Source organism: Lycium barbarum, chromosome 6 (assembly GCF_019175385.1).
Source record: "Lycium barbarum isolate Lr01 chromosome 6, ASM1917538v2, whole genome shotgun sequence".
NCBI classification, from domain to species: domain Eukaryota; kingdom Viridiplantae; phylum Streptophyta; class Magnoliopsida; order Solanales; family Solanaceae; genus Lycium; species Lycium barbarum.
In genome coordinates, this window is record NC_083342.1 from 128,037,629 (window position 1) to 128,063,120 (window position 25,492).

Sequence of the window (25,492 nt, forward strand, 5' to 3'; positions counted from 1 at the left end):
GCAAAATAAGGTTAATTCTTTCTTGATTTGGCAAATAAACACTCTTTTTTAATAAAAAAAATAAAAGCTAAGGGTGTGTTCAGTATGGCGGAAAACATTTTCCAGAAAATATTTTCTAATTTTCTCATGCTCGTTTGGTCAAAATTTTTGAAAAACATTTTCTTACGAAAAAAGTTCCTTAAAAATAGAGAAAATAACTTCCATAATTAAAGTAGGAAAAATAAGTCCATAAGTGTCATTTCACCAATTACCACCACCACAACCCCCCCCCCCCCCCAAGGACCCCATCCCTCTCCAAAACAATTAGTTTGGTTTTCTACATCACCTACCCCCTCCTAAATTTTCTACTTCACATTTAATTTTACCTTTATAAATAATTTATAAAAATGAAAAGTTTGTGTAGTTAAATTTAGTGTGGGGGTGGATAGTGGTGGGTAAGAAAAAATTTCTCATTTTTTATAAAAGTAAAATAAAGTATATGAAATAGGAAATTTGGGAGGGGGTGGGTAGGTGGGAGGATTGGATGGAGCGGTGGTGTGGGGTTGGAGTGGGTGGTGGTATGGGGTAGGGGTGGGTGAATATGAAGTGCGTTCGGGTGGTGGGGTGGGTGCTTGAGGTGAGTGGTGGGTGCTTGGGTTGAGTGGTGGGTGTGGGGGTTGGTGTGGTATGGGGTGGTGGGGTTGGTAGGGCTTGGTTGGTTATTTTCGAAAAATATTTTCTAACAATTAACCGAACATGAGAAAATAAGTAGAAATTCACTTATTTTCCAAGAACACATTTTCCTCCATATGAACACACCCTAAGTGGAGACTCTTTTTGAACCGGAGGGAGTATATATTTACTGCTTTACTCTTTTCAATTTTGGCTTCCCCTCCATTACCCCGGGGGGTTTTGGAGGGGGGGGTCGGGGTTAGCAAACCTTTTGTTACGACCCAGCCCCGTGGGCGGCGACTGGTGCCCTACTTGGGCACCCAAACGGACATACAAACTAAATCATAATAGCAAAGCTTAACACGGATTTCATATTCATCATTTTTAAACAGAGTTGGGAACAAATATTATCTTGCGCGATTGCGCGTACAAAACATCATATCAGAATCAAAAGAGGCGGCGGAATGTACATCGCCGAACATATGCACATATCTCAAAAAGCCGGCAAGGCTATCAAATATGTCAAAAACCGACAAGGCTGTCAAATATGTCAAAAGCCGATAAGGATATCAATTGGCACAACGGCCCAAAACACAGATACCAATGCACGCCGACAAGGCTGCCATAACAAATAGCATCATACAAACACATCGGAACAGAAGTAGGCACACACACCCACAACTACGTCTACAGACCTCTAAACAGACAAACCAAATCATATGGCGGGACAGGGCCTCGCCGTACCCCTGAACAAATATATATACATACACGACGAACAAATATATATACCAACATATATGCTCTGAAATGAGAAGAGCACTCCAAACAGCAGAAGGGGATGTCCTAAACTGGTGAATCACCAAACTGTGCGTCTGTACCTGCGGGCATGAAACGCAGCCCCTCGAAGAAAGGGGGGTCAGTACGAAATATGTACTGAGTATGCAAAGCAGAATATACAGAAAACAAACCTGAGACATAAACGAAACAGAAGTGCCGAACATAAGTGCAAATCCAATCATATCAAAATGTTTAGTTTCAAACATGTAAGTCATGCATAGGGTACAGAATATGGTCGCCCGCCCGTCGATGGCACCATAACACAGCATAACACCAGAAAGTTTCAAATCTCCGTAACCCCGTCACGTATCACATCACCGCATAACGCCATACACAGCATGGCACCAAATATAAGTGGAACCCGACCCTCTTTTGCGAGTAGCTCGGTGAACCATAAACACAGCATAACTCCGAAGTATAACAAAGTGCGCACGATAACAGAACCGGCCCGGGACTCGGCGAAAGGAATAACAGAATGCACGAATAGAATCGTGAGTAGTCATATGCATAAAATCATTTTCATAAATTCAAACATAAGCAAAATGGTCATATTTGAAAATCGAAATAATGGTTATACTAATCTTTCAAAAGTTCCCGAATTACATAAAGGGAAGTCGCGGGACCCACAGACGGGAATTTACCCAAGTCGGGCCCGCTTATGGAAAACATACTCATTATACATAATGCAAACTCATATAAAAATATTGGAGCAATCCGAGCATTTATACGAAAGATATGACATTCCAAATTTACGAATTCTTTAAAGTGAAACCCTTTGGGTGCAAAGTTCGGAGAACAATTATTTCGAATACATAAAGATTCATATTTCATCAAATCATGCATAAGAATGCCAAAGAACATATACGGATCATAACATGCTCGGATGTCGGATTTGGAATTTCCTTAAGGCTCTAATTTAGCCTATGAAAAACTAAGACATGCCAAAAAGAAAGGAAGTTGCCTTACATACCTCGTACGCACTTCAAGATGGCCAATCTAAAGTAAATATCCAATCTACGCCTCGGGCTCCCCAAGGTCTACAAATACGCCAACGAATACCAAACATTAGCTAAAGGCACTTAAGCCATTCTTTCCAACTAATCATTAAATTCTACAGAAAATTCGGCAGCACTTCCCCTGTAAATAGGCCATCCCGAGAATTTATCTCGCTCAAAATCAACAACAACAACCACAATAACCAACCTAGTAACATTGATAATCAATTCGAAAGGCAAAACAACATTAATAGCTCTCTTTTACATCTTTCAACAACCTTCCAAACATTCGATTCAACGACTTACTTTCAAGCCACGATATCGTTCGTACATTCGATTATTAACCCGAATCCTTTCCCACAATATTAGAGGACTTCTAAACCATTCACATAGTTTTTCCAACAAGCCAATAATTTTTCTCCAAGTGGCCGAAAACAGTCCCCTTAGCCGAGAGCAGCCCCCTATTTTCTTTCCTCATTTTCAAGTCATGTTTTGTATCACAATCCACATTATATCGATGTCATTTTCACAAATATACGACTTACGTCAAACGCATAATAGGACCCAAATCAGCCCACAAAATCTCAACATCATTCTTGAGTCATTAAATGCTCAATTCCAACTAGAATTCATAACGACGACAACTAAAACACTAAGCGATATTAATGCGATTTTTGCCAAACATTTGGGATCATGCACGGCCACACCCACATATATACATATAGATGGTTCTAATTTATTTCTTCGCTCTACGACAATCAAACATGCTACAAGGAATTTAATTCATCAATTTTGTCACAACACCCATTTACATAACCACACCCATACACACGGCTAACACAGCCATCACACACCCCACTTCCAACATACTATATTTCATGATTTTCATCCATATTAACATACCATAACATGAATTAAACGTCCATAACACATAAACAAGAGCAAAACTTACCTTTCCTTCTTCAATTCCACAAATGGCTAGGGTTTGCTATTTGACACAAAGGATGGTTGGATGACCCAAACGATACTTCCACGCCACTTAGGGACCTCCAAATAGTGGGTTTATACCAAAGAAATAATTTTTAGAAAGGCAAAAATGGGACTTGATTTTCCATGGCTCTAGCCGTGAGCCTCCTTGTTGGAGCTCTTCAACTTTTGTTATTTTTGTCTTAGTGTAAAATGATAGAAAGATGACTTGAAGTCATCTTTTTTTAAGTCCACAAAATATCTCTACTAGTTTATGGCCCACACATGTGTTGGGCCAATTAAAATTGGCCACACAATGTGTGGGACCTTTTTGTGGACCACACGGCTACAAGGCCATTTTTGGGCAAGATTTTTAATTTCAATTTTATGAATTGTGGTCCCAATTTTTCCTAAGTGTTCAATGCCATCAATTTCATATTCAACTTATGTCTCAAAATAAAATCGAATGGTCAAAAGTCCCGACTTCAATTCCCGGAATAGTCTTGGCCTCAAATTATCATAGTTAATCCGGGTTGTCCCAATGTATAAAAATACGGGACGTAACACCTTTGTGTGTGTGTGTATGTTTTTCTTGTCCTTATTTTTGTAAGACTTTTGGGAGTTTCTGTATTTGACAAAATGGTAGTTGAACATCCTAGGCTAAAGGATTGATTCAGAAGCTGAATCTTGGATCCTTCACATAAAAATGACACAATTGCCGGAAAAGAATCACCAGTCATGCGTCCAAAAAATTGGACTATGGCCTGAGATGGATCTAAGCTGATTCACTCAATGCTATTTGCATACGAATTTATTATCTCAAACTGAGAGGACAAGCATGACAATTTGTTGTGAAGAACTTGAAATCTGTAGAAATCAAGAAGATAGATAATGTTGCTACAGTTTGTCCAAATCAAGGGATCAAATTTTACTTCCCGAGAGGAGGACAAAATGTCAAAATATGAGGGTCTCTCTCGAATTCAGCCATATCATTCTCCGTCAAACTAACCCATGCTTCTATTCCGTCACCATCTTTTGTGTCAATCAGACAAATTACTTCAACAGCATGGCTAACACTGCTCACCCAAAATGGTTTTCCCCAACCAAAGTCAGCTTCATACCAAGGGAATCTGCACCAACTAGTGGACAAATAAATGTCCATCTCGTCTCTTTTAAGAAGCATGTCTACAACTTTTGTGTAAGTGTCAACATACATAGGGGAAATTTCATCAACGCTTGCCTTACCAATGCCGATAGATGTGTCCCATATTGTATTTCCTACCAAGTTTATAAAGTCATTCAACTCCTCTCTTGGCTGGTTTGCCTCGAGATTAGCAATTCCAAACATCCCGAAATTCCCTAAAACATGTTTTGAAGATGGTATATTTGATTTGCCCCTCAAACCAACTGTAAAACATAAAGAAGATTCCCTTGAATGTCCATGTTTGGCTAAGGAAATACCCACAAGAACCTTCCATATTAGCGACATGATGACCACCGCTCGAGTAGGTTTCCTCAATGTGGCATTTGAATTGCTTTTGAGCTTTTCTATTGTCAGAGCATCAAACACAAACCTCCTCGTGACAATCTTAGCGCCTCCATCGGAAGTTGGTGAAAACTGAGGTCCTGATGGCACTCTTGTGGGAAAGAGTGATGGCAAATGACTAAAACTTGGGAGGTAATTAGCTTTTGTTGTCCCTGTTTGGCTAATATGTGCCCATTCATTGACAAATGTCGCTAACGTGAAAGCATCTGTTAGGACATGTGAAATTTGTATTCCTATGACTAGTCCTCCACAGTTGAATATGTTCACTTGGACTCCAAGTAATGGACTCCATGGCTGATCTGAGTCTGGAGGAACACACCACGGAAGAAGATTGTTCAAAGACTCAATCTTGGGTCCTTCATTGAGAAATTCAGCAAGATCCACGTTCACTTTAGTTTCAACGTACTCAACACCTTTGTCATTGCAGTAAATTGAGAGGTCATCTTTTCTAAATCTTCCTGCTAGAGGATAAAACTTGGTTAAAGTGTCGGCCAAAGTTTTTTGGAGCTTATCACATATTTCAATAATTCCTTCACTGCTTGACAAATAGTGGAATAGTATCGGTACATATAAAGGAGGAGCCGTCTGATCAAACAATGAAAGCTTGAGGCTCTGAAGATGATTCGGGGTAGGAGTTGAGGGCTTTAACATTTTCCTTGTCTGGATTTGAATCTCTAACTTGGCCATCAGGATTAGCTTGGACACCAACAATAGAGATAAAAACAGAACTCTGAATACAGTATTTCTTAATAGAGAGATCTGGTAATGAAAAGGAGCAAAATTTCTGGACTAGAGTTCCTTTATCTATTGTTGAATTCTGATTTCAAGTTGTAAATATTCCTCAGTTAACAGGTTCTCTTATATAGGCCTCAGTCCATGTTTAGATTTATTTAAAGGCTTTCTGCATTATGACAAATTGTGCAGGCCGGCATTAGTTTATTGCCCTGCATTGTGAACATGACAAATATTTCATAAAGAATTGAGATGCATTATTTGGGACCAACAATATAGTCTTCAACAGTCAGGCCGTCTGTTCATGAATTTTCATTTAAAGGGGGATTTTTAGCAGCTCGGTTGGTCGGCTACGAACTTTCACCTTGTTGGTGAGGGTTCAATTCCCCACCTAGTAATCCCTCCCCCATTTTTCCTTCCCCTACCTCCTATGTAATAAAACAAAGTGTTTTTTTTAAAGGCAGTCTGTCGACACGTCTTGGCATTTCGCCAACTTTGTAAGCATTAGTTTGTTGCCCTGAATTCTGATGATCAATAAACGTGTTCACTTTGCTCATTTGAGTTTATAAATTATAAGCATCTTCTTAATATATTCTGCGAGATGTTGTTATTCCATTCTTGTCTTGTTTTGAGCAAGTTTTCTAATAACAAATACAACATACCCACTAAAATCCCACAAAGTGGGTATGGGGAGGGTAGGTGTACGCAAACTTTAACCCTAACTTGGGAGGTAGAGATGTTGTTTCCGATAAACGGCACAACGACAAGCAATTCAAAACAGTATAAAAAGCCATGACAAAATACTATACAAAGCATAATAAAGTTGTCTGAAAAAAAAAAGGAGTCGTAACTAACACAAAATAGAGCCTGTTTAAAAAAAATAAGTTGGGGTAGTCTAACTTATTTTTTTTGGGCTTATAAGCTGCTTTAGATAAGTTAAGTCAAATGGGCACAATTATTTTTTTGAGCTTATTTTAAGCACAAAATGACTTTAAGCTGGCCAGCCAAACACTCAAAAAAGTTGAAAACAGCTTATAAGCAACTTATAAGCCAATCCAAATGGGCTCATAATACAATAATCGAAGTACAAGAAACAACAGATAGGAGCAATCTATCAATCTCCCCTAAAAATTGAAAGAACCGACTTTCTCTCCTCTTTCATTGATCATCATTTCACAATGAGAATCTTGTGTCAGAGTAGCTCAGTAATTTAACTAGACCAAGAAGTAAGCATACCAAGATAGATTAAATCATCAAGAAGATACATAAAGATAGTCCGAAGACAATACTAAGGGGTCATCTTATATCAGAGTTGGCTAGATATTTACTTAAATGCAGGTTTGGGAAGATAGAACTAGATCTTTTGATATGAAGAAGACAAGAACCAATAAGCAAAACGAAGCAAGAAAGGTGACATGATCATCAAGAGTGTACAAATCGAGGAATCAACTGCTGCTAATTTTGAGGTGAACAAAATGCCAAAATGTCAGGGTTTCTCTCGAATTCAGCCATATCATTCTCCTTCAAACCTATCCATGCTTCTATTCCATCACCAGATTTTGTATCAATCAGAGTAATTAATTCTGCAGGTTTGCTTACATCGCTAACCCAGAATGGCTTTCCCCAGCCAAAGTCGGCTTCATACCAAGGGAATTTGCACCAACTAGTGCAGAAATACATGTCCATGTCGTCCTTCTGAGGTGTCTTGCAGGTGAGAAACATAGAGGCAATATCATCGATGCTTGCCTTACCAATTTCTACAGATGTGTCCCTTGCTGTACTTCCTACCATGTTAACAAAGTCAGTTAACTCCTTTCTTGACTGGTTTGCCTCAAGAGCAGCAACTCCAACCACACAGAAGTTCCCTAGAGCATGTTCCAAAGATGGTAAATTTGATTTTCCCCTTAAATTAATGGGAAATAAGAAATAGGAGTCCCTTGATTTCCCATGTTTAGCTGAGGAAATGCCGGCAAGAACCTTCCATATTAACGACATAACAACCACCACTCGAGTAGGCCTCGTGAATGTGGCACTTGAATTGATTCTTTCTTTGAGCTTTGCTATTGCAGAAGCATCAAACACAAACCTATGCGTGACAATCTTAGGGTCTCTGTTGGTAGGTGGTGAAATGTAAGGTCCGGATAGCACTCTACTGGGAAAGATCGATGGCAAACGACCGAAACTTGGGAGACAATCTTTTGTCGTCCCTGTTTGGCTTACACGAGTCCATTCCTTGACAAATGTTCCTAATGTGAAACCATCAGCTAGGATGTGTGAAATATTTATCCCCATGACTAGTCCTCCACAGTTAAATATGTTCACTTGGACTCCAAGTAGTGGACTTGATGTCATATCTGTTGGAAGAAGATCATTCAAAAGCTCACTCTTGGGTCCTTGGCTGAGAAATTCAGCAAGATCCGCGTTGACTTTTGTTTCAACATACTCAGCACCTTCATCATTGCAGTGAATTGAGAGGTCATCTTTTCTAAATCTACCTGCTAAAGGATAAAATTTGGTTAAAGTCTCAGCTAAGGATTTTTGCAGCTTATCACATTTTTCAGTAATTCCTTCACTGATTGGCAAGTAGTGGAAGAGTATTGGTACATATAAAGGAGGAGCCATCTGATCAAACAATGAAAGATTATGTCTCCGAAGATGATTAGGGGTTGGTGTTGAGGGCTTTAACATTTTCCTTGTCTGGATTTGAATCTCTAACTTGGCCATTAGGATTATCTTGATCACCAACAAAAGTGAAAGAAAAAACAGAATACTGAATATTCTGGTAATGAAAAGGAGCAAAATTTCAGGACTAGAGTTATTTTTTCATTCTCTTTGTTGATTTCTAATTTCAAGTTGTGTGTGAATATTCCTCAGTTAACTGGTTCACTTATATAGGCCTCAGCCCATGTTTAGATCTAAATGCTTTCTGCATTTCGTCGAACTGGGCAGGCATTAGTTTATTGTATCATCCATTGTGATGCACATGGCATATATTTCACAAAGATTTGAGGTGATTATGGTACCAATAATACAATCTTCAACGGTCAAATCTTGTGTGAACGGGTTTAGGCATTTCGCCAACTTTGTAAGCATTAGTTTATTGCCCCGAATCCACGTGATTAATAAACAATGAGTATACTTTGCTCATTTGAGTTTGTAACCAATATTATTTCACCTCAACCAGGGACTGTATACATAACTGATATGTGTAAACCGCATAAAAAATTTATATTCTCATAGTTCAATGATTGAGGCACATTATTAAACATTCATGTACATAATTTACATTTGTAAACCGTATAAAAGATTGTATTTCTCCTAGTTCAATGATTGAGCTTCAAGCCCCTCCATATGCAGTTCCTCCAGGCTTCGTTTTTTTCTTTTCTTTCTTATCTTTTTTAACAATTTGGGTTTAAAAACATCGGGATTTCTAGACTCGAAATAAATAAAACTAAAACGTTGAATTACGCAGCAATAGTTTGATTTTCGAACGTCACCATGGCAAAACACCAACACCTTGGCAAAATACCAACCTAGTCATTTGATGCTAATAAGTGATGTAATTAGAGCCCGTTTGGATTAGCTGAAAAAAAGTGGCTTTTAAGCATAAGTGCTTAAAGTACTTTTTAAGTGCTGAAAGTTATTTTATAAATAAGCAGTTACGTGTTTGGATAAAAGTGCTTAAAGGGTTTTTAGAAGTAAGGGTAGTATTGGAATTAACAGAAAATATAAGTAATAAAAGGGTAAAGTTGTTGGTCAAACCAAAATAGCTTTTAAGCCAAACAAAAAAGTTGGGTAGAGCAGCATCTTGGTTTTGGCTTATTTTAAGCACTTTTTAACTTAATTTAAGTTGTTTTTTATTTTTGCCAAACACCCAAATAAGTTAAAAATAATTTATAAGTTGGTTTGACTAACGTATAACGGTATAAGCCTTTCCAAACGAGCTCTTAATCGTTAATTGAGTTTTTTTTTCTTTTTTAAAGATTGTCACGATTGAAGAAAATTATATTGATGTATTTGATTTGCTTTTTATGAATATGATCTTGGTTAAAGTAATTCATTTAACTTTCTCTGCATTTTATTGTAATACCCCCACTCGAGCATGCCTTATATTACCGAACTGACATGCTGAAGTTGATGAGTGATGACGAGAATTAAGTAACGTGGAATGGCTACTACTTTTTAATTTTCTTATAAAAAGGTATTAAATTATACTCCCCTAACTAGAAATATGACCAACCCATATATGGGCTCTTCTAAGATTAAATCGAAAGTGAGAATTTGATATAGTATGCTCCCGTGGATTTTACTTCTTGAGTAAGTACCAAAAAATAAGTAGGGTGTCAGAATTAATTTCGCAGACTATTCACAATTTCTTAATAGCAAAAATAGTGACATAGCTAATGGATTATACCTTATCTAATGAGTAATACAGATATAAGGACGTTGACTGAATTAGTAGAAAAGACATAAAACACTTTACAAGAAAACCAACAAGCACCATTCAGAATCACTCTGTTTTGAATCGTTGAAAAAACTCACTCTACAAATGAACAGGAAAAAAAAGCAAAACAAAATCTTATCAACGACTAGCTAGGCTGTTGTCATCTTTATATCATTATATGGATTAGACTTCAACCAACTAGGCTCAAAAGTTACACTAGAAATGTCACTATATAGAAGATCAAAATTAACCATTTTATCCACATCGAGGAATCAAATGCTACTTTTCAAGTGGACGACGAAATATCAGGTCTCTCTTGAATTCAGTCATCTCATTCTCCTTCAAACTAACCCATGCCTCTATTCCACCACCATCTTTTGTGTCATTTAGGATGATTACTTCAAAAGGCTTGCTAACACTACTCACCCAGAATGGCTTTCCCCAACCAAAGTCTGCTTCGTACGAGGGAAATCTGCACTAACTGTTGCTTGGATAAATGTCTATCTGGTCTCCTTGACCAAGTTTCTTCATAACTTCTGTGCCACAGGTAACAAACATAGAGGCAATATCATTGATGTTTACCTTACCAATGCATGCACTGTTAGGATTTAAATCCCAAATCCGACCTTTGTAAGCAGGTTCTCAGGAAAGATTGGAGAGTCACAGCTGGACCACTTAAATACCAACCTCCTTAGACAGAACCTACTTACGCCGTGATGTAAGCGAAGAATAAATAGCACACACAGATTTATAGTGGTTCACCCTCAATGTGAGAGCTACGTCCACGTTGCTGCTGCAGATCTTATTAAAGAAGAAATATTACAAGTGTTTACAACACTCAACCTCACAACCCCAATCCCAATTACACTCAAGAATTTTACCACAGAAAATTCTCTCAAAGACCTTCTCTTACTTAGGCCTTTCACTAAGAGTATTTCTCTTAGATTTTTTCTCTCTTGGGATGTGTATAGCAAATGATCTTAATGATATCTTACAAATGAACCATAAGCTACCTATTTATAGGAATGAATTTCCTATGATGAGGTAAGCGCTTACATCACGACTATTATGAGGTAAGCGCTTACATCACGACTATGTGAACAAAAGAATTGACTTGTTTGGCCAATTCCACACCTAACAAATCTCCCACTTGAAGACTAATTTTAATTTGTCTTCACACTTTGATCGATACAGCAGCTCTTTCCTACTTTCATACTTCGTGCAAGCCAACTGAAGTTGAGCATAACTTCAGTTTGTCTATCGTCACTGCCTTTGTCAGCATGTCTGCTGGATTCTGACTCCCTGCGATCTTCTCAAGCACCAGCGCTCCATCTTCCAAAGCTGATCTAATGAAATGGTACCGGAGTTGTATGTTCTTCGTTCGAGCATGGTAAACCGGGTTCTTTGCCAAATGAATGGCGCTTTGGCTATCACAATATAGCACACTTCCCTCGTGGTCCTGATCCAATTCCCGCAGAAAAGATTGTAGCCACATCATTTCCTTTGTGGCCTCCGTCACAGCAACGTACTCAGCCTCACAACTAGAGAGAGCTACTATCTTTTGCAACTTGGAAACCCAAGAGATTGCAGTACCTCCGAAGGTGTAAACATACCCGGATGTGCTCTTTCTGCTATCAATATCACCACCGTTGTCAGCATCAACATACCCTTGCAATCCTGTTTTTGATTTTCGGAAATACAGAGCTGAACTCGAGCTGCCTTTCAGATATCTGAATATCCACTTCACAGCCTCCCAGTGTTGCTTTCCCGGATTGCTCATAAATCGGCTGACAACTCCCACTGCATGTGCAATGTCTGGCCTTGTACATATCATTGCATACATAAGACTACCGATTGCAGATGCATAAGGTATCTTGTCCATCTGCTTCTTCTCATCCTCGGTTGTCGGCGACTGATCCTTTGACAACCGAAAGTGTCCAGCCAAGGGAGTACTGACTGGCTTGGCATCATGCATGTTAAACCTTTTGATAACTTTCCTCACATATTCTTCTTGTGAGAGTTTGATGCCCTCCTTGCTTCGGTCGATTCTCATCCCAAGGATTTGCTTTGCAGCTCCCAAATCCTTCATTGCAAACTCTTCCGATAACCCTTTTTTCAACCGATCAATCTCCTGTAGGTTTGCTCCTACGATTAGCATGTCGTCGACATAGAGTAGCAGTATCATGTACGAGTCTTCAAATTTTTTGAAGTAACAGCAGTGATCTGCCTCGCACCTTGAAAAATCAGCTTTCTTCATAAAGCTGTCAAACTTTAAATACCACTGTCTTGGAGCCTGTTTTAGTCCGTACAGACTCTTTTGAAGTTTGCACACCAGATTCTCCTTTCCTTTGATTTTGAATCCCTCCGGCTGTCGCATGTAGATTTCCTCGTCTAGATCACCGTGAAGAAATGCAGTTTTCACGTCCATCTGTTGCAGATGTAGATTTTCCTTTGCTACCAGCCCAAGAACAGTTCTGATAGTCACCATCTTGACTACGGGAGAGAAGATCTCCGTATAGTCAATGCCTTCTTTCTGTTGAAATCCCTTTGCAACCAGCCTTGCTTTATAACGCTTGCTTCCATTGGGTTCTTCCTTTATCCGATAAACCCATTTGTTTTGCAATGCTTTTTTATCCTTTGGCAACTCGGATAATTCCCATGTATGATTTGCCGATAGTGAATCCATTTCATCCTTCATTGCCAGCTCCCACTTAGTCGATTCATCGACTTGCATTGCTTCTTCATAACATTCCGGCTCCCCTCTATCAGTGAGTAGAATGTAGTTGAGGGATGGAGAGTACCTGTGAAGCGGCTTCCTGATCTTGGATGATCTACGCAGCTCTGTGATTGGCGTCTGTTCATTTGTTTCAGAATCAGCACTTTCATCAGCACCTTCTCGGATTGTTTGTTCCTCTGCCTCGGTTGTACCTGGCTGCGGCTCAGGTGCCGGAAAGTCCCTCAAATCGACTATTTCCGATTCATTGTCCTGACATTCTGAATTCTTTTGCAGCTTGTCTTTGTACAGTACCTCTTCGTTAAAGACAACATTCCTGCTTCGGATAATCTTCCGATTTTGTTCATCCCAAAATCGGTACCCAAGCTCGGTGTCACCATAGCCAATAAAGTAACACTTCTTTGATTTTGGATCAAGCTTGCTTCTAGCCGTATCATCATTATGAACATATGATAAGCAACCGAACACTTTCAGAAATGAAAGATTTACCTTCTTGCCACTCTAGACTTCTTCTGGAATTTTGAAATCCAAGGGAACTGACGGTCCTCGGTTAATTAAGAAGGCCGCGGTATTGACTGCATCTGCCCAGAATGTCTTGGGCAGTCCAGAGTGTATTCTCATACTCCGAGCACGCTCGTTCAACGTTCGGTTCATTCTTTCAGCTATTCCATTTTGTTGTGGCGTTCCAGGAATAGTCTTCATCATCTTGATCCCATTATCGACACAGTACCGTTTGAAATCACCATCGGTGTATGCTCCGCCGTTGTCGGACCTCAAACACTTCAACTTGAGGTTTGTTTCATTCTCGACCATGGCTTTCCATCTTTTGAATACACTAAACACATCAGATTTATTTTTCATAAAGTAAACCCATACCTTCCTGGTTGAATCATCAATGAAGGTCATGTAGTAGTGTGATCCTCCAAGGGAGGGGACAATGGTAGGTCCCCACACGTCTGTGTGCACCAATTCCAACTTCTCGACCTTCAACTCCCTGCCTGCATTTGAGAAGCTTACTCGCTTTTGTTTTTCGAGAATGCAGCTCTCACACGTATGAAGGTCCACCGTCTTCAACTCCGGAATTAAGCCATTTGTCACCAACAGCTTCATCCCCTTCTGGCTGATATGCCCTAGCCGACAATGCCACAAATCTGTCTTCTTTGTGTTGTCAACCACAGCAACAGTATCACGACAGGTAGTCGTCATGTAGAGAGTGCCAATCTTCTTTCCTCGGCCAACTACCATAGCACCTTTCGCCACCTTCCAAGACCCATTACCAAAGTTGAGATCATATCCCTCATCATCAAGCTGACCTACCGAGATCAGGTTTCGCATCAGCTTTGGAACATGTCTAACTTTTGTAATCTTCCACGAGGATCCATTTGACATCTTCAAATTAATGTCTCCCGTGCCAACAACGTCTAGCGGCTCTCCATCGGCTAAATAAACTTTGCCGAGATTCCCAGCCACGTAGTTTGTCATTATATCATGATGTGGGGTGGTATGAAAGGACGCTCCTGAGTCAAGCACCCAAGAGTCTATCGGGCTGTCAACCGATAGCAACAACGCATCGCCAATGTCTTCCGTAGCAGCGTTGATTCCAGCCCCCTTATTGTCCTCCTTCTTTGGCGCCCTGCAGTTCTTCTTGAAGTGACCTGGTTTTCCACAGTTCCAACACTCATGTGTTCGTCCTGTTCTGGATTGACCCCTGCCATTCCTTGACTTCGATCTGCCCCTATTTCGGTTCTAGTTTCTGTCAAAATTTCTGCTTCTGTTTTCAACATTAAAAGCAGAACTCGTCGATGCCTCTCCAGAATCTGTCCTGCGCACCTCCTCAGCAAGGATACGATCCCTAACATCGTTGAACTTTAGTTTGTCACTGCCGACAGAATTACTAACTGCTGCTCTCATTGGCTCCCAGCTATTTGGTAGGGATGCCAACAAAATTAGAGCTTGCACTTCATCATCGAAATTAATTTTTACCGATGACAATTGATTTACAATGGTATTGAATTCATTTACGTGTGCAGCAACATGAGCATTTTCCATCATCTTTAGATGAAATAGTTTCTTCATGAGAAATACCTTATTATTTGCCGAAGGTTTCTCATACATGTCAGACAATACCTTCATCATATCTGCGGTGGTCTTCTCTTTTGCCACGTTGTGAGCAACGTTCTTCGACAGCGTCAGCCGAATGACTCCCAGAACTTGTCTGTCGAGGAGATTCCAATCTGCTTGCTTCATCTCCTCTGGTTTCGGACTCAGAGGTTCATGAAGCTTTCTGCCATATAAATAATCTTCAATTTGCATTCTCCAGAACGCAAAGTCTGTACCATCGAATTTACCGATGCCGTGCGTCGTACCATCTTCGCCTCCCATCGTTTCTAAATCACAACACAACTTGTTGCTCTGATACCAGTTGTTAGGATTTAAATCCCAAATCCGACCTTTGTAAGCAGGTTCCCAGGAAAGATTGGAGGGTCACAGCTGGACCACTTAAATACCAACCTCCTTAGACAGAACCTACTTACGCCGTGATGTAAGCGAAGAATAAATAGCACACACAATTTATAGTGGTTCACCCTCAATGTGAGAGCTACGTCCACGTTGCTGCTGCAGATCTTATTAAAGAAGAAATATTACAAGTGTTTACAACACTCAACCTCACAACCCCAATCCCAATTACACTCAAGAATTTTACCACAGAAAATTCTCTCAAAGACCTTCTCTTACTTAGGCCTTTCACTAAGAGTATTTCTCTTAGATTTTTTCTCTCTTGGATGTGTTTAGCAAATGATCTTAATGATATCTTACAAATGAACCATAAGCTACCTATTTATAGGAATGAATTTCCTATGATGAGGTAAGCGCTTACATCACGACTATTATGAGGTAAGCGCTTACATCACGACTATGTGAACAAAAGAATTGACTTGTTTGGCCAATTCCACACCTAACATGCACATGTGTCCCTTGTTGTACTTCCTACCACGTTAACAAAGTCACTTAATTCCTTTCTTAACTGGTTTGCCTCAAGAGTAGCAGCTACAGTCACGAATAAATTCCCTAGAGCATGCTCTAAAGATGGCAGGTTCGATTTTCCCCTCAAATTAATAGGAAATAATAAAGAAGAGCCCCTTGAATGTCCATGTTTGGCTGATGAATTGTTCAAAAGAACCTTCCATATGAACGACTGAACGACCACTAAAGTAGGTCTGATGAATGTGGCACTTGAATTGATTGTGTCTTTGAGCTTTGATATTGCCAAAGCATCAAACGCAAACCTCTTTGTGACAATCTTAGGGCCTATGTTGGAAGGAAGTGAAACTTGAGATCCTGATAGCGCTCTTGAGGGAAAGATCAACGGCAAGTGGCCGAAACTTGGGAGACAACTCTCTGTTGTCCCTGTTTGGCTAATGTGTGCCCAGTCCTTGAAAAATGACCCTAACGTGAAACCATCAGCTATGATGTGTGAAATATTTATCCCAATGACTGGTCCTCCACAATTGAATGTGTTCACTTGGATTCTAAGTAACAAACTTGATGGCAGATCTGTTGGAAGAAAATCATTCAAAAGCTCAATCTTGAGTCCTTCATGGAGAAACTCAGCAAGATCCGCATTGACTTTGGATTCAACATACTCAACACCTTCGTCATTGCAGTGAATTGAGAGGTCATCATTACTCAATCTTCCAGCTAGACGGTAAAGCCAAAGATTGTTGGAGTTTATAGCATCTTTGAGTGTTTTCTTTGTCGTTCCATTCACTGTTTGGCAAGTAGTGGAACAATATTGGTACAAATATATGAGGAGCTACCTGATCAAACAATATCGCATCTTTGAGTGTTTTCTTTTCATTTCCAAATATTTCTAATTTCTCTTTTGTTGTTGGGAATATTTGGTCCTCAAGCCAATCCTAATGGCCAAGCTAGATATTCAAATCCACACAAAGGAAAATGGTAAGATGCCAGCGCAGACATTAGTTTATTGCACTCTTTGTCGTTCCATTTAGCTCACGTTTTCAATTTAAGCATTGGTCAATTGGGTAGAAGATGCCAGCGCAGACATTAGTTTATTGCCCTCTATTCTTCTCAACATGACATATATTTCTAAAGAATTGAGGTGCATTATTGGAACTTCGGAAGCAATAATACATTGTCAACGGTCGGTCCACGCGTTACTGGCGGCATTTCGCCAACTTGGTAAGCAATAGTTTATTGCCCTGAATTCTCATGATTATTCAATCCGTAATTCTAATTAGAATTAGTAGGCGTTTGGCCATGAAAATCAAATATTTTATTTAATTTTATTTGGTATTTTGGAGTTGGAGTTGTGTTTGGTTATAGTTTTTGCAAAAAATATTTGGTTGTTTGAATGTATTGAAAGTGAAAAAAGTGAAAACAAGTTTTTTTGTGTTTTTCAAATTTCAAATACAACATTTATTTCCAAATAAAAGTGAAAATGTTTTCCAGGAAAAAGTAAAAAAAAACTCATTTGTTTGCGCGGATTATCCTTCCTTTGGGGTGGTCTTTAATTTTTGCCCCTCAAATTGGTGGTAGTTTTTAATTTTTGCCCTTCGCCTAATACCCCGAGGTTCTGGGTTCGAACCCTAGCTCAGTGAAAACGAATTGCCCGTCTTTTGGGGTGGGTCTTTAACTTTTGCCCCTCAAATTGGTGGTCTTTAAATTTTGCACTTCGCCTAAAACCCATGGGTTTCGAGTTCGAACTTCCGTTCAGTCAAAAATTTAAAAAAATTCGCAAGGCAAAGTTTGAATTTCGCTCTGTCCCCTCCGGCAGACTTTGCCTTGAGGCATATATTTTATTTTATTTACTTTTCAAGGCAAACTTTTAGTTATGCCTTAAGGAAAAGTTCCACCTTGTAGGGCATACTTTTAGTTATGCCTTAACTAAAAGTATGCCCTATAAGACATGTTATACCCCGTACATTTATACGACAAATTATCCGCAAGCAAATCGACTCAAGTTAAAGGAGGAATTATTTTCGGACATGAAATAAAAGCTTTTAATTTTCAACTTTGATTATCACAAAAATTGATTAATTAAAGTTAGCCAAGTAAATTAGTGGGACATGTGTCAATATTAAGGGCTACTTATATAAAGCATAAGATGACTTATATTCCTCCATTATTCACAAAACTCATCCATCAAAGTAGAGTTAGTGAGAGAAGCTCTCAAGCCTAAAGAGAGAGAAGGTCACGGCGGCTACTGTTCACTGCGGCACTGTTCACGCCGCCACTGTTCACGGGCGGCGCCACTGTTTATGGGTACTGTTCACGGCCAGCCCATTTTTGCCCCCTTCTACACAATTAATTGGAGAGATTTGAAGATCAAGAGGAGGAAAAATATGGAGATCATGGTAGCCATGGCAACTCACGGCTATGGCTTTCTTGAAGACATTTCATGGTGAAAAATTAGAGCTTGTCTCTAAGGTAAGATTTAATTCTTTTCTACATGTTTTGGAGGTAGTTTAGACTTGTATAGCTTGGTAGATGTGTGTTGAATACAAACGGGTTATGTATGTTGATGTTGAATTATAAATTGAGCCGTGTAAGGGGGGTGTTTTGAGTAAGAATGATGAATTGATTTTAGTAGCATTATGAAGGAATTTAATGGTTAGAAACTTTATAGAGGTCGTGTGGGTGTGTGAAGAGGAGTGTGGCCGTGAGCCATAGTAATGAAAGAGAATGGTGAATTAAAATTTATTTAGCTTGTTAGAGGTGTCGTTGTGACGTTGATGACGTAGATAAAGGGTTAACGAGTTGAGTTGGTGTTGAAATTGGTTGTATGTTGTTATGAGAAATTATGTGATTTTTATATAATTTTTATGCAATTATGAAAGTAAGATGCTAAATGTGAACTATGGTTGTTATTAATGAATTTGGAAGAAAATAATGCGATTTGGTAGTTTCGTTGCAATTGTAGAAGTTTCGAATGGAATATGGAAATGGGCGGAATGGTTCGAATCCTTGGATATTGTTTAAAATGTTATTGAAATATGTTTGGGTAATCTTGAGTTAGTTAATGAATATGGAAAAATGTTGATATTAGTTGGATGGTGTGAAGTTAGAATGGAAGAGTTACATTATGTGGAAAGGAAGGGAAATTTTTTGGATTGTTGGAAATGTTGTATGAATTGCTTAGAATGTCTTTAAGTATTGTTGGTATGGATTCGGGTTAGTATTTAAATATATATAAGCATCGATGTTGGCTTGAAGGTAAGTCGTCGAGTTGAATTTATGAAAGTTGTTGAATGATGTAAAAGAGAGTTACTATTATTATTTTGCCTTTCGAATTGGTTATCAATGTTACTAGGTTGGTTATTGTGGTTGTTGTTGTTGATTTTGAGCGAGATAAATTCTCGGGATGGCCTATTTACAGGGGAAGTGCTGCCGAATTTTCTGTAGAATTTAATGATTAGTTTGGAATGAATGGCTCAAGTGCCCTTAGCTAATGATTGGTATTTGTTGGCGTAATTGTAGACCTTGGGGAGCCCGAGGCGTAGATTTGGATTAGCTTTAGATTGGCTATCTTGGAAGTGCGTTCGAGGTATGTAAAGCGCAACCCTTCTTTCTTTTGGCATGCCTTAGTTTTCAATAGGCTATATCACGAGCCTCGAGGAAATTCTAAATTCGAAATCCGAGCATGTTATGATCTTTATATATATATATTCCTTGGCACTCTTATGTATAATTTGATGAAATATGAACCATTATGTCTTTGAAATAATCGCTTTCCGAACTTTGCATAAAAAGGTTTCACTTTAAAGAACTTTGTAATTTGTGAACGCCATATCTTTCACAGAAAGGCTCGGATTGCTTCAATATTTTTGTACAAGTTTATATGGCATATAATGAGTATGTTTTCCATAGGCGGACCCGACTCGGGTCAATACCCGTCCGTGGATCCCGCGACTTTCCTTTATGTAATTCGGACGACTTTTGAAAGAATTTGGTATGATTATCATTTCGAATTTCAAGTATGGTCATTTACTTATATTTGAGTCTATGATAATGATTTTATGCATATGGTTACTCATGACTCTGCTCGTGCGTTCTGTTATATCTTTCGCCGGTTCCCGGGCCGGTTCTGTTATCGTGCGCACTTTGATATACTCTGGAGTTATGCTGTGTTTATGGTTCACCGAGCTACTCGCAAAAGAGGGTCGGGTTCCACATATATTTGGTGTTATGCTGTGTATGGCGTTATGTTGTGAGGTGATATGTGACGGGGATACGTAGATTTGAAACTTTCTGGTGTTATGCTGTGTTATGGCGCATATGCTATTTGGATGTGATCAGATATGGATAGGTATGTCAGGGTGCCCAAGTAGGGCGCCAGTCACGGCCTACGGGGTTGGGTCGTGACAAGACATAACTAAAAGTATACCTCATAAGGCAAAATTTTTCCTTAAGACATAACTAAAAGTTTTCCTTATAAGGCAAAGTCTATGCCTTAAGGAAAGTTCTGTCTTATAGGGCATACTTTTGGTTATACCTTAACTAAAAGTCTGTCTCATAAGGCATAACTAAACTATGCCTTAAGGAAAAAGTTCTGCCTTATAGGGCAGACCTTTAGTTATGTCGGATCCGGCATAACTAAACTATGCCTTAAGGAAAACGTTCTGCCTTATGTCACACCCCATTTTAACCCCGGAGAGTTAATTTAGGAGTACGACATATTGGAGATTCCTGTTTTTGTTGTTTTGTTGTTAAGGAGTCGCCACCTAATTATTTACGGTGAATTAGGACACCTAACTTTTATTGAAGTTATGTTTAAAGTTAACTCTGTTTAAGGTCTGCGAAACTTAAGATTCTAGGTAAGGGTTCAATTAGTCTAAAGGGAAGGTATTAGGCATCCTTTAAGACCCATTAACAATGGTTAACCGACCGGACTTATGATTAGTTAGGCTAAGTATCTGAATATTATGAAAAAAAGAAAATAACTTTGTAAGTATTACTAAAGTTATAAATAGAAATAGAATGTTATTCAAAATAAAACTTGTAGAAAAGTAATAGTTGCATAAAAAGAGTTTAGTTACAAATAAACTAAAAGAAACGAGATGTGTAATGTTTATATCTATTTGGATAAAAGTGAGTTATGCCGACCCACAAATTAAAAGAGTTATTGTGAAATTAATATTAAATAAATTTTAAAAGTTTCGTAGAAAGACTAATAGTTTAATGTATATTGTGCAAAGGTTGTTTCAAACAAACATGTATTTCAAGTGTTGAAAAGAAACTAAAATGAAAAAAAAGTTATCCGTGGAAACTAGTTGGCCTTTTATTTCTCAAAACAAACTAACATTAATATGTAAAATTTGTGATGCTTTGGAAACATATCTTTCTTTTTAACTAAAATACCAAACTTACCAGGAACAACTAAGCTCACTTGATTTAAGACCCAACTTTGCTAATTAAGACATCCTAAAATAGGCTCGGTCAAACATAAGCAACTAAATATTTATCCTAATCACATAGAAATGTTAGTCACACAAAACATATAAACAACCATCAGAATATAGAATTAAAATTACTAAAGCCATATTTGGCTTCCATAAAAGAGTGAAGTTTTCAGTGGTTCGCCGTTTGGCTAGCCATTCTCTTGGTTTTCTTGTTTCAGATGAGCGTTGAAAGAATGAGAACTTTGAATGATAGAGTAGATGCACGTTCAAGCCTTTGCGGGGGGACGTTGAGTCTTAAAATGAGACTCTTCGACTCCGGTGTGTCATGCAAAAAATAAAAGAAGAGAAAAGGATTAGCAACGGGAAATTGAATTTCTCAACAAAGTACGATAAACGCCAACAGACAATTAATCTCTAATAACTTACTCACGCCTCATATGAACAATGACAAATAGGGAAGACACCACGGCTGTTGCTTGGATATTCAGTCATATAAAGATAAAATAAGGATGCCACTTTGATAAAATAGAACTTATTTAAAAAAAAAGTTAAATTATGTTGTTCAGTGGAATGAGACTTAAAATATGAAATCACGTAAATAGGGTGTTGGATTTAGTTTGAGGTTTATGAGTGGATACCTTAGTTATTTGGCAACGTCAAAATAATAGTAAAGTTGCAATGTCAGAATGAGCTTCAGTAGACGTAAATGAATGAAAGTAAATTTTTGAACGTGGTACTGCTATTTGTTGCAGGTAAATTTAGTAAATGTGCTTCTGTTAGCTAGCTCTTAGATGCCTCAAAATAGACCATCTCAATCGGATTTTTTTTTTGAATAAAACAATCTCCTCAGTTTTAAACACAATCAGTGGGAGCATCACCTCTAAAAAAAACCAGCTAAACTCTCAAAATGCATCAATTATTATGTTCAAACAACAACTAAGCAACAAGCCAAATAAAGAAGTTTGAGGCTTTAATAAAACAGCAATGTGGCAGAATTGTCCCAGGAACGCATCTGGTTTTAATTTCAAACGCAGCTCAGTTAGACAAAAATGCAGCAATTGACTTAATAACAGAAATCAACTCAAAGTACCCAACATTCAGCCACATTCGGGCTAAAAAAATCGCGGCAATAATCTGCCTTTAAAAGCAGCAACTAATGGTCAGACCGCAACAGTCATTTGCTTCAACAACAGCGCCATAACGAATCCATATATCCATTAATGATATAATAAGTTGGAAGAACACACACACACACATACAAACTGAGTCTATAAATCAATAGCCAGACATTGTTAACTCAAAGGAAAACTAGGCAAAGCAGAATACTCATTAGGAAATTTACAATCAGCAAAGATGCACAACATGGTTACAAGTTCATCAAGGATTGATCATTTGGAATATAACTAGTATTTATCATTCAAGCACATCACATGATTTTATTTAGTCTTAACAAGATGTGGGCAAAAGTCTTCAGATACTAAAACTGATTTTAAGACCCATTTAAAACCTTCAGAGCAGGTTCTGTTGGATTCTATATAAATTGGTCGCGGACAGATGGTCTCAGTCACAACAACCAATCTGACTCCCTCTGGTCAAGATAGACTTAACTCACGCCTCTTCTCATCTTTGGACCCAAATTGTACATTTAGACGGACTCGAGTAACAAATCATTCATATCCAAATAGATTCACATAAATCTAGTTTGTTTAATATCCCCAGATTTCTTCAGATACTGAAATCAGATTTTAAACATATTCAGTAGATTTAGGCAATATCCAAGGATCGTTTATAGGGGACATTTCCGTCTGTAGCACTCTTATTAACCTAGATTGAGCTTAAATAATGATGTGTCATTGTATTTTTCTCTAAAAACCGCTAAGACAAGAGCTGGAACTTAACTAATTATTCGTAACATATTCCTTTGGTCCCAATCCCTTAGAATGTGCATTGGAACAATAATTTATGCTTAAAATTCATGTCTATACTGCTATTGTTAGACAAAACAGAAGGGGACCAGATTATCCTCCAAGACAGCATCTGCAGACTAAAACTTAAACCAAATATGAACTAAACCAGTAACCAACCCCAGTTCACACAAAACAGACGCATTCGACAAGGATATTCATGTTTGCAAATGGATATATTCAATGACATAGAGATGAAAAACAGAACAGGGCAACAAAAATCCATACTTCGCATACATGTTGTAAACTGAAACGACATTAAATATCTAAATTCGTAAAACCCAGCCTTGCTTGATTAGTTCTAGATTCCTAATAAACAAGACAAAAACCCGAATGATACCCACGATACTCAGAATATAGAAACTAATAATGAGCAATCCAATGAAGCAAACAATTAAAGTTCAGATTCAACTTAATATCATTATGACGCACAAGCTAATAATTCAGAGTCTGCATAACTGATATACACGATATATACTCCAATATACAAATTCTTATAGCTCAAATGCATGCGGGAACTGTATACATCTAGTATATTTTAGGTATATCTCCCATACTCTCAAACAGAAAATCAGCACTTATACAAATAAGACACGCTTGAACATTACGATTAACAGCAAACGTCTTTGGCTATACTAACATACCCGAGTGCCGCAATCATTAAGAATACGCTATATTAACTAATCTAAGTTCGACTAAACCAAATCATTGCCAACCCAGCTGTTAACTAACACATCATCATAAATTAAAACCCAATACGCAGAATACTAAAATTTAAAGAAAAGGGAAAGGTTTACTGACCTTTTGTAGGTGCAATGAACGGGGTGTCGATGTCGTCGAATCTACGCTCGAGCTCGGACGAACCCGAAACCGATTGAAATAACTAAACTTCAAACCCAAAAAAAAAAAAATAGAATGATGTGTTGGCTGTTTTTGTCGATTTTACTTGTGTTTTGTAGGGGATTTTCGTGGTTCCTTTTTCTAAAGTTGATTAGGTTTTTCGATTCCTCTCTTTCCTTTTTTGTTCTTTGATTTTTGATTTCCAGGTCTTGGTCGATCTGTTCGTCTCTTCCCCCCAAAAATCCGTCTGATTTTTGATCCCCTCCTTTTCTTTCTGTTTATTTTTTTCGTTGATTTCCTTTCTTCTTTCTTCCCCCTCCTTGTTCTCCTCCATTTGAACACTGAATCCCCCCAAATTTATAGGGCTTTTGTTTGTATTAAAGTAAGGATAGGAGCGTATGAGAGAGACGGGAGCGGGGGACAGGAGTGAGTGGGGAGGCGGAGAAGAAGGAGGAAAAGGGGGAGAGAGAGGAGCGGCGGAGAGAGGCGGGAAAGGACGGAGAAGGGGGTGCGGCTGAAGATGAGAGGAAAAGAAAGAAAAGGGATTAGGGTTCTTTTGGTATGGGTGATGAATAGATGAAGTGGGTCGGGTCGGGTTAATAGTTGGGCTGGACCGGGTAGTTTAGGATATGGGCTGGTCTGTTGGGTAGGGGGATAAATGTGGGCTGATTATTTGTTTTGAGTAGGGAATAATGTATGTTGGTTGAATTAATTAGAGTATGGGTTGATGATTTGGGCCATTTATTTGGCTGAAATTGTTGACCCTTCATCTTCTATTTAATTATTTTTGGGTTTCTAATTTAATAACTGGTATAATATATATTATGTAAAGACAATAAATAATTAATATGTAAAAATAAATATTTTGCAAAGTGTTGTCTTGTAATTAATTTAATGAGTCCAAACCCGAAAATGAAACGATGACTAACCGTTTAAAATCTGTGATAAAGTAATACTTATAATGTTAAAAAATAAAAGTAGTGAATATAAATAGCAGTGAAAAATAAAGTATCTAGCTCGTCAATACGTCCGAGTGAATAAAAAATAAAGGAGGGACAAAATTGGGTGTCAACACCTTATAGGGCAGACCTTTAGTTATGTCGGATCTGGCATAACTTTGGTTTTTGCTTAAGGTCTGGATGCCGGATCCTGCATACACGCCCCCCAGCTTTGCCTTACGAAATTATTTTTTTATTTTATGCCTGAGCGAGGGTTCGAACCCAGAACCTAAGGTATTCGCCCACCTTTTCAAGCGAAGGGCAAAACTTAAAGACGACAAATATGAGAGGCAAAATTTAAAAACCATAAATATGAGGGGCAAAATTTAAAGATCACCCCAAAAGAAGGGTATCCGCGCAAA

The 25,492-nt window shown here is 38.4% G+C and overlaps 2 protein-coding genes and 1 pseudogene across 2 annotated transcripts; all 3 read right to left on the reverse strand.

The window, feature by feature from the left end:
• Nucleotides 1-4,178: 4,178 nt before the first annotated feature.
• LOC132600185 (acetyl-CoA-benzylalcohol acetyltransferase-like) lies at nt 4,179-5,960 on the reverse strand. The gene has a single exon (XM_060313277.1). The coding sequence runs from the start codon at nt 5,680-5,682 to the stop codon at nt 4,378-4,380; it is 1,305 nt and encodes a 434-aa protein (XP_060169260.1). The 5' UTR covers nt 5,683-5,960; the 3' UTR covers nt 4,179-4,377.
• A 788-nt stretch (nt 5,961-6,748) lies between these two features.
• LOC132600186 (acetyl-CoA-benzylalcohol acetyltransferase-like) lies at nt 6,749-8,656 on the reverse strand. The gene has a single exon (XM_060313278.1). It carries the CDS (start codon nt 8,449-8,451, stop codon nt 7,183-7,185), a length of 1,269 nt encoding a protein of 422 aa, XP_060169261.1. The 5' UTR covers nt 8,452-8,656; the 3' UTR covers nt 6,749-7,182.
• Nucleotides 8,657-15,753: 7,097 nt separating this feature from the next.
• LOC132644634 (vinorine synthase-like) lies at nt 15,754-17,096 on the reverse strand (annotated as a pseudogene).
• Between the last annotated feature and the right edge of the window lie 8,396 nt (nt 17,097-25,492).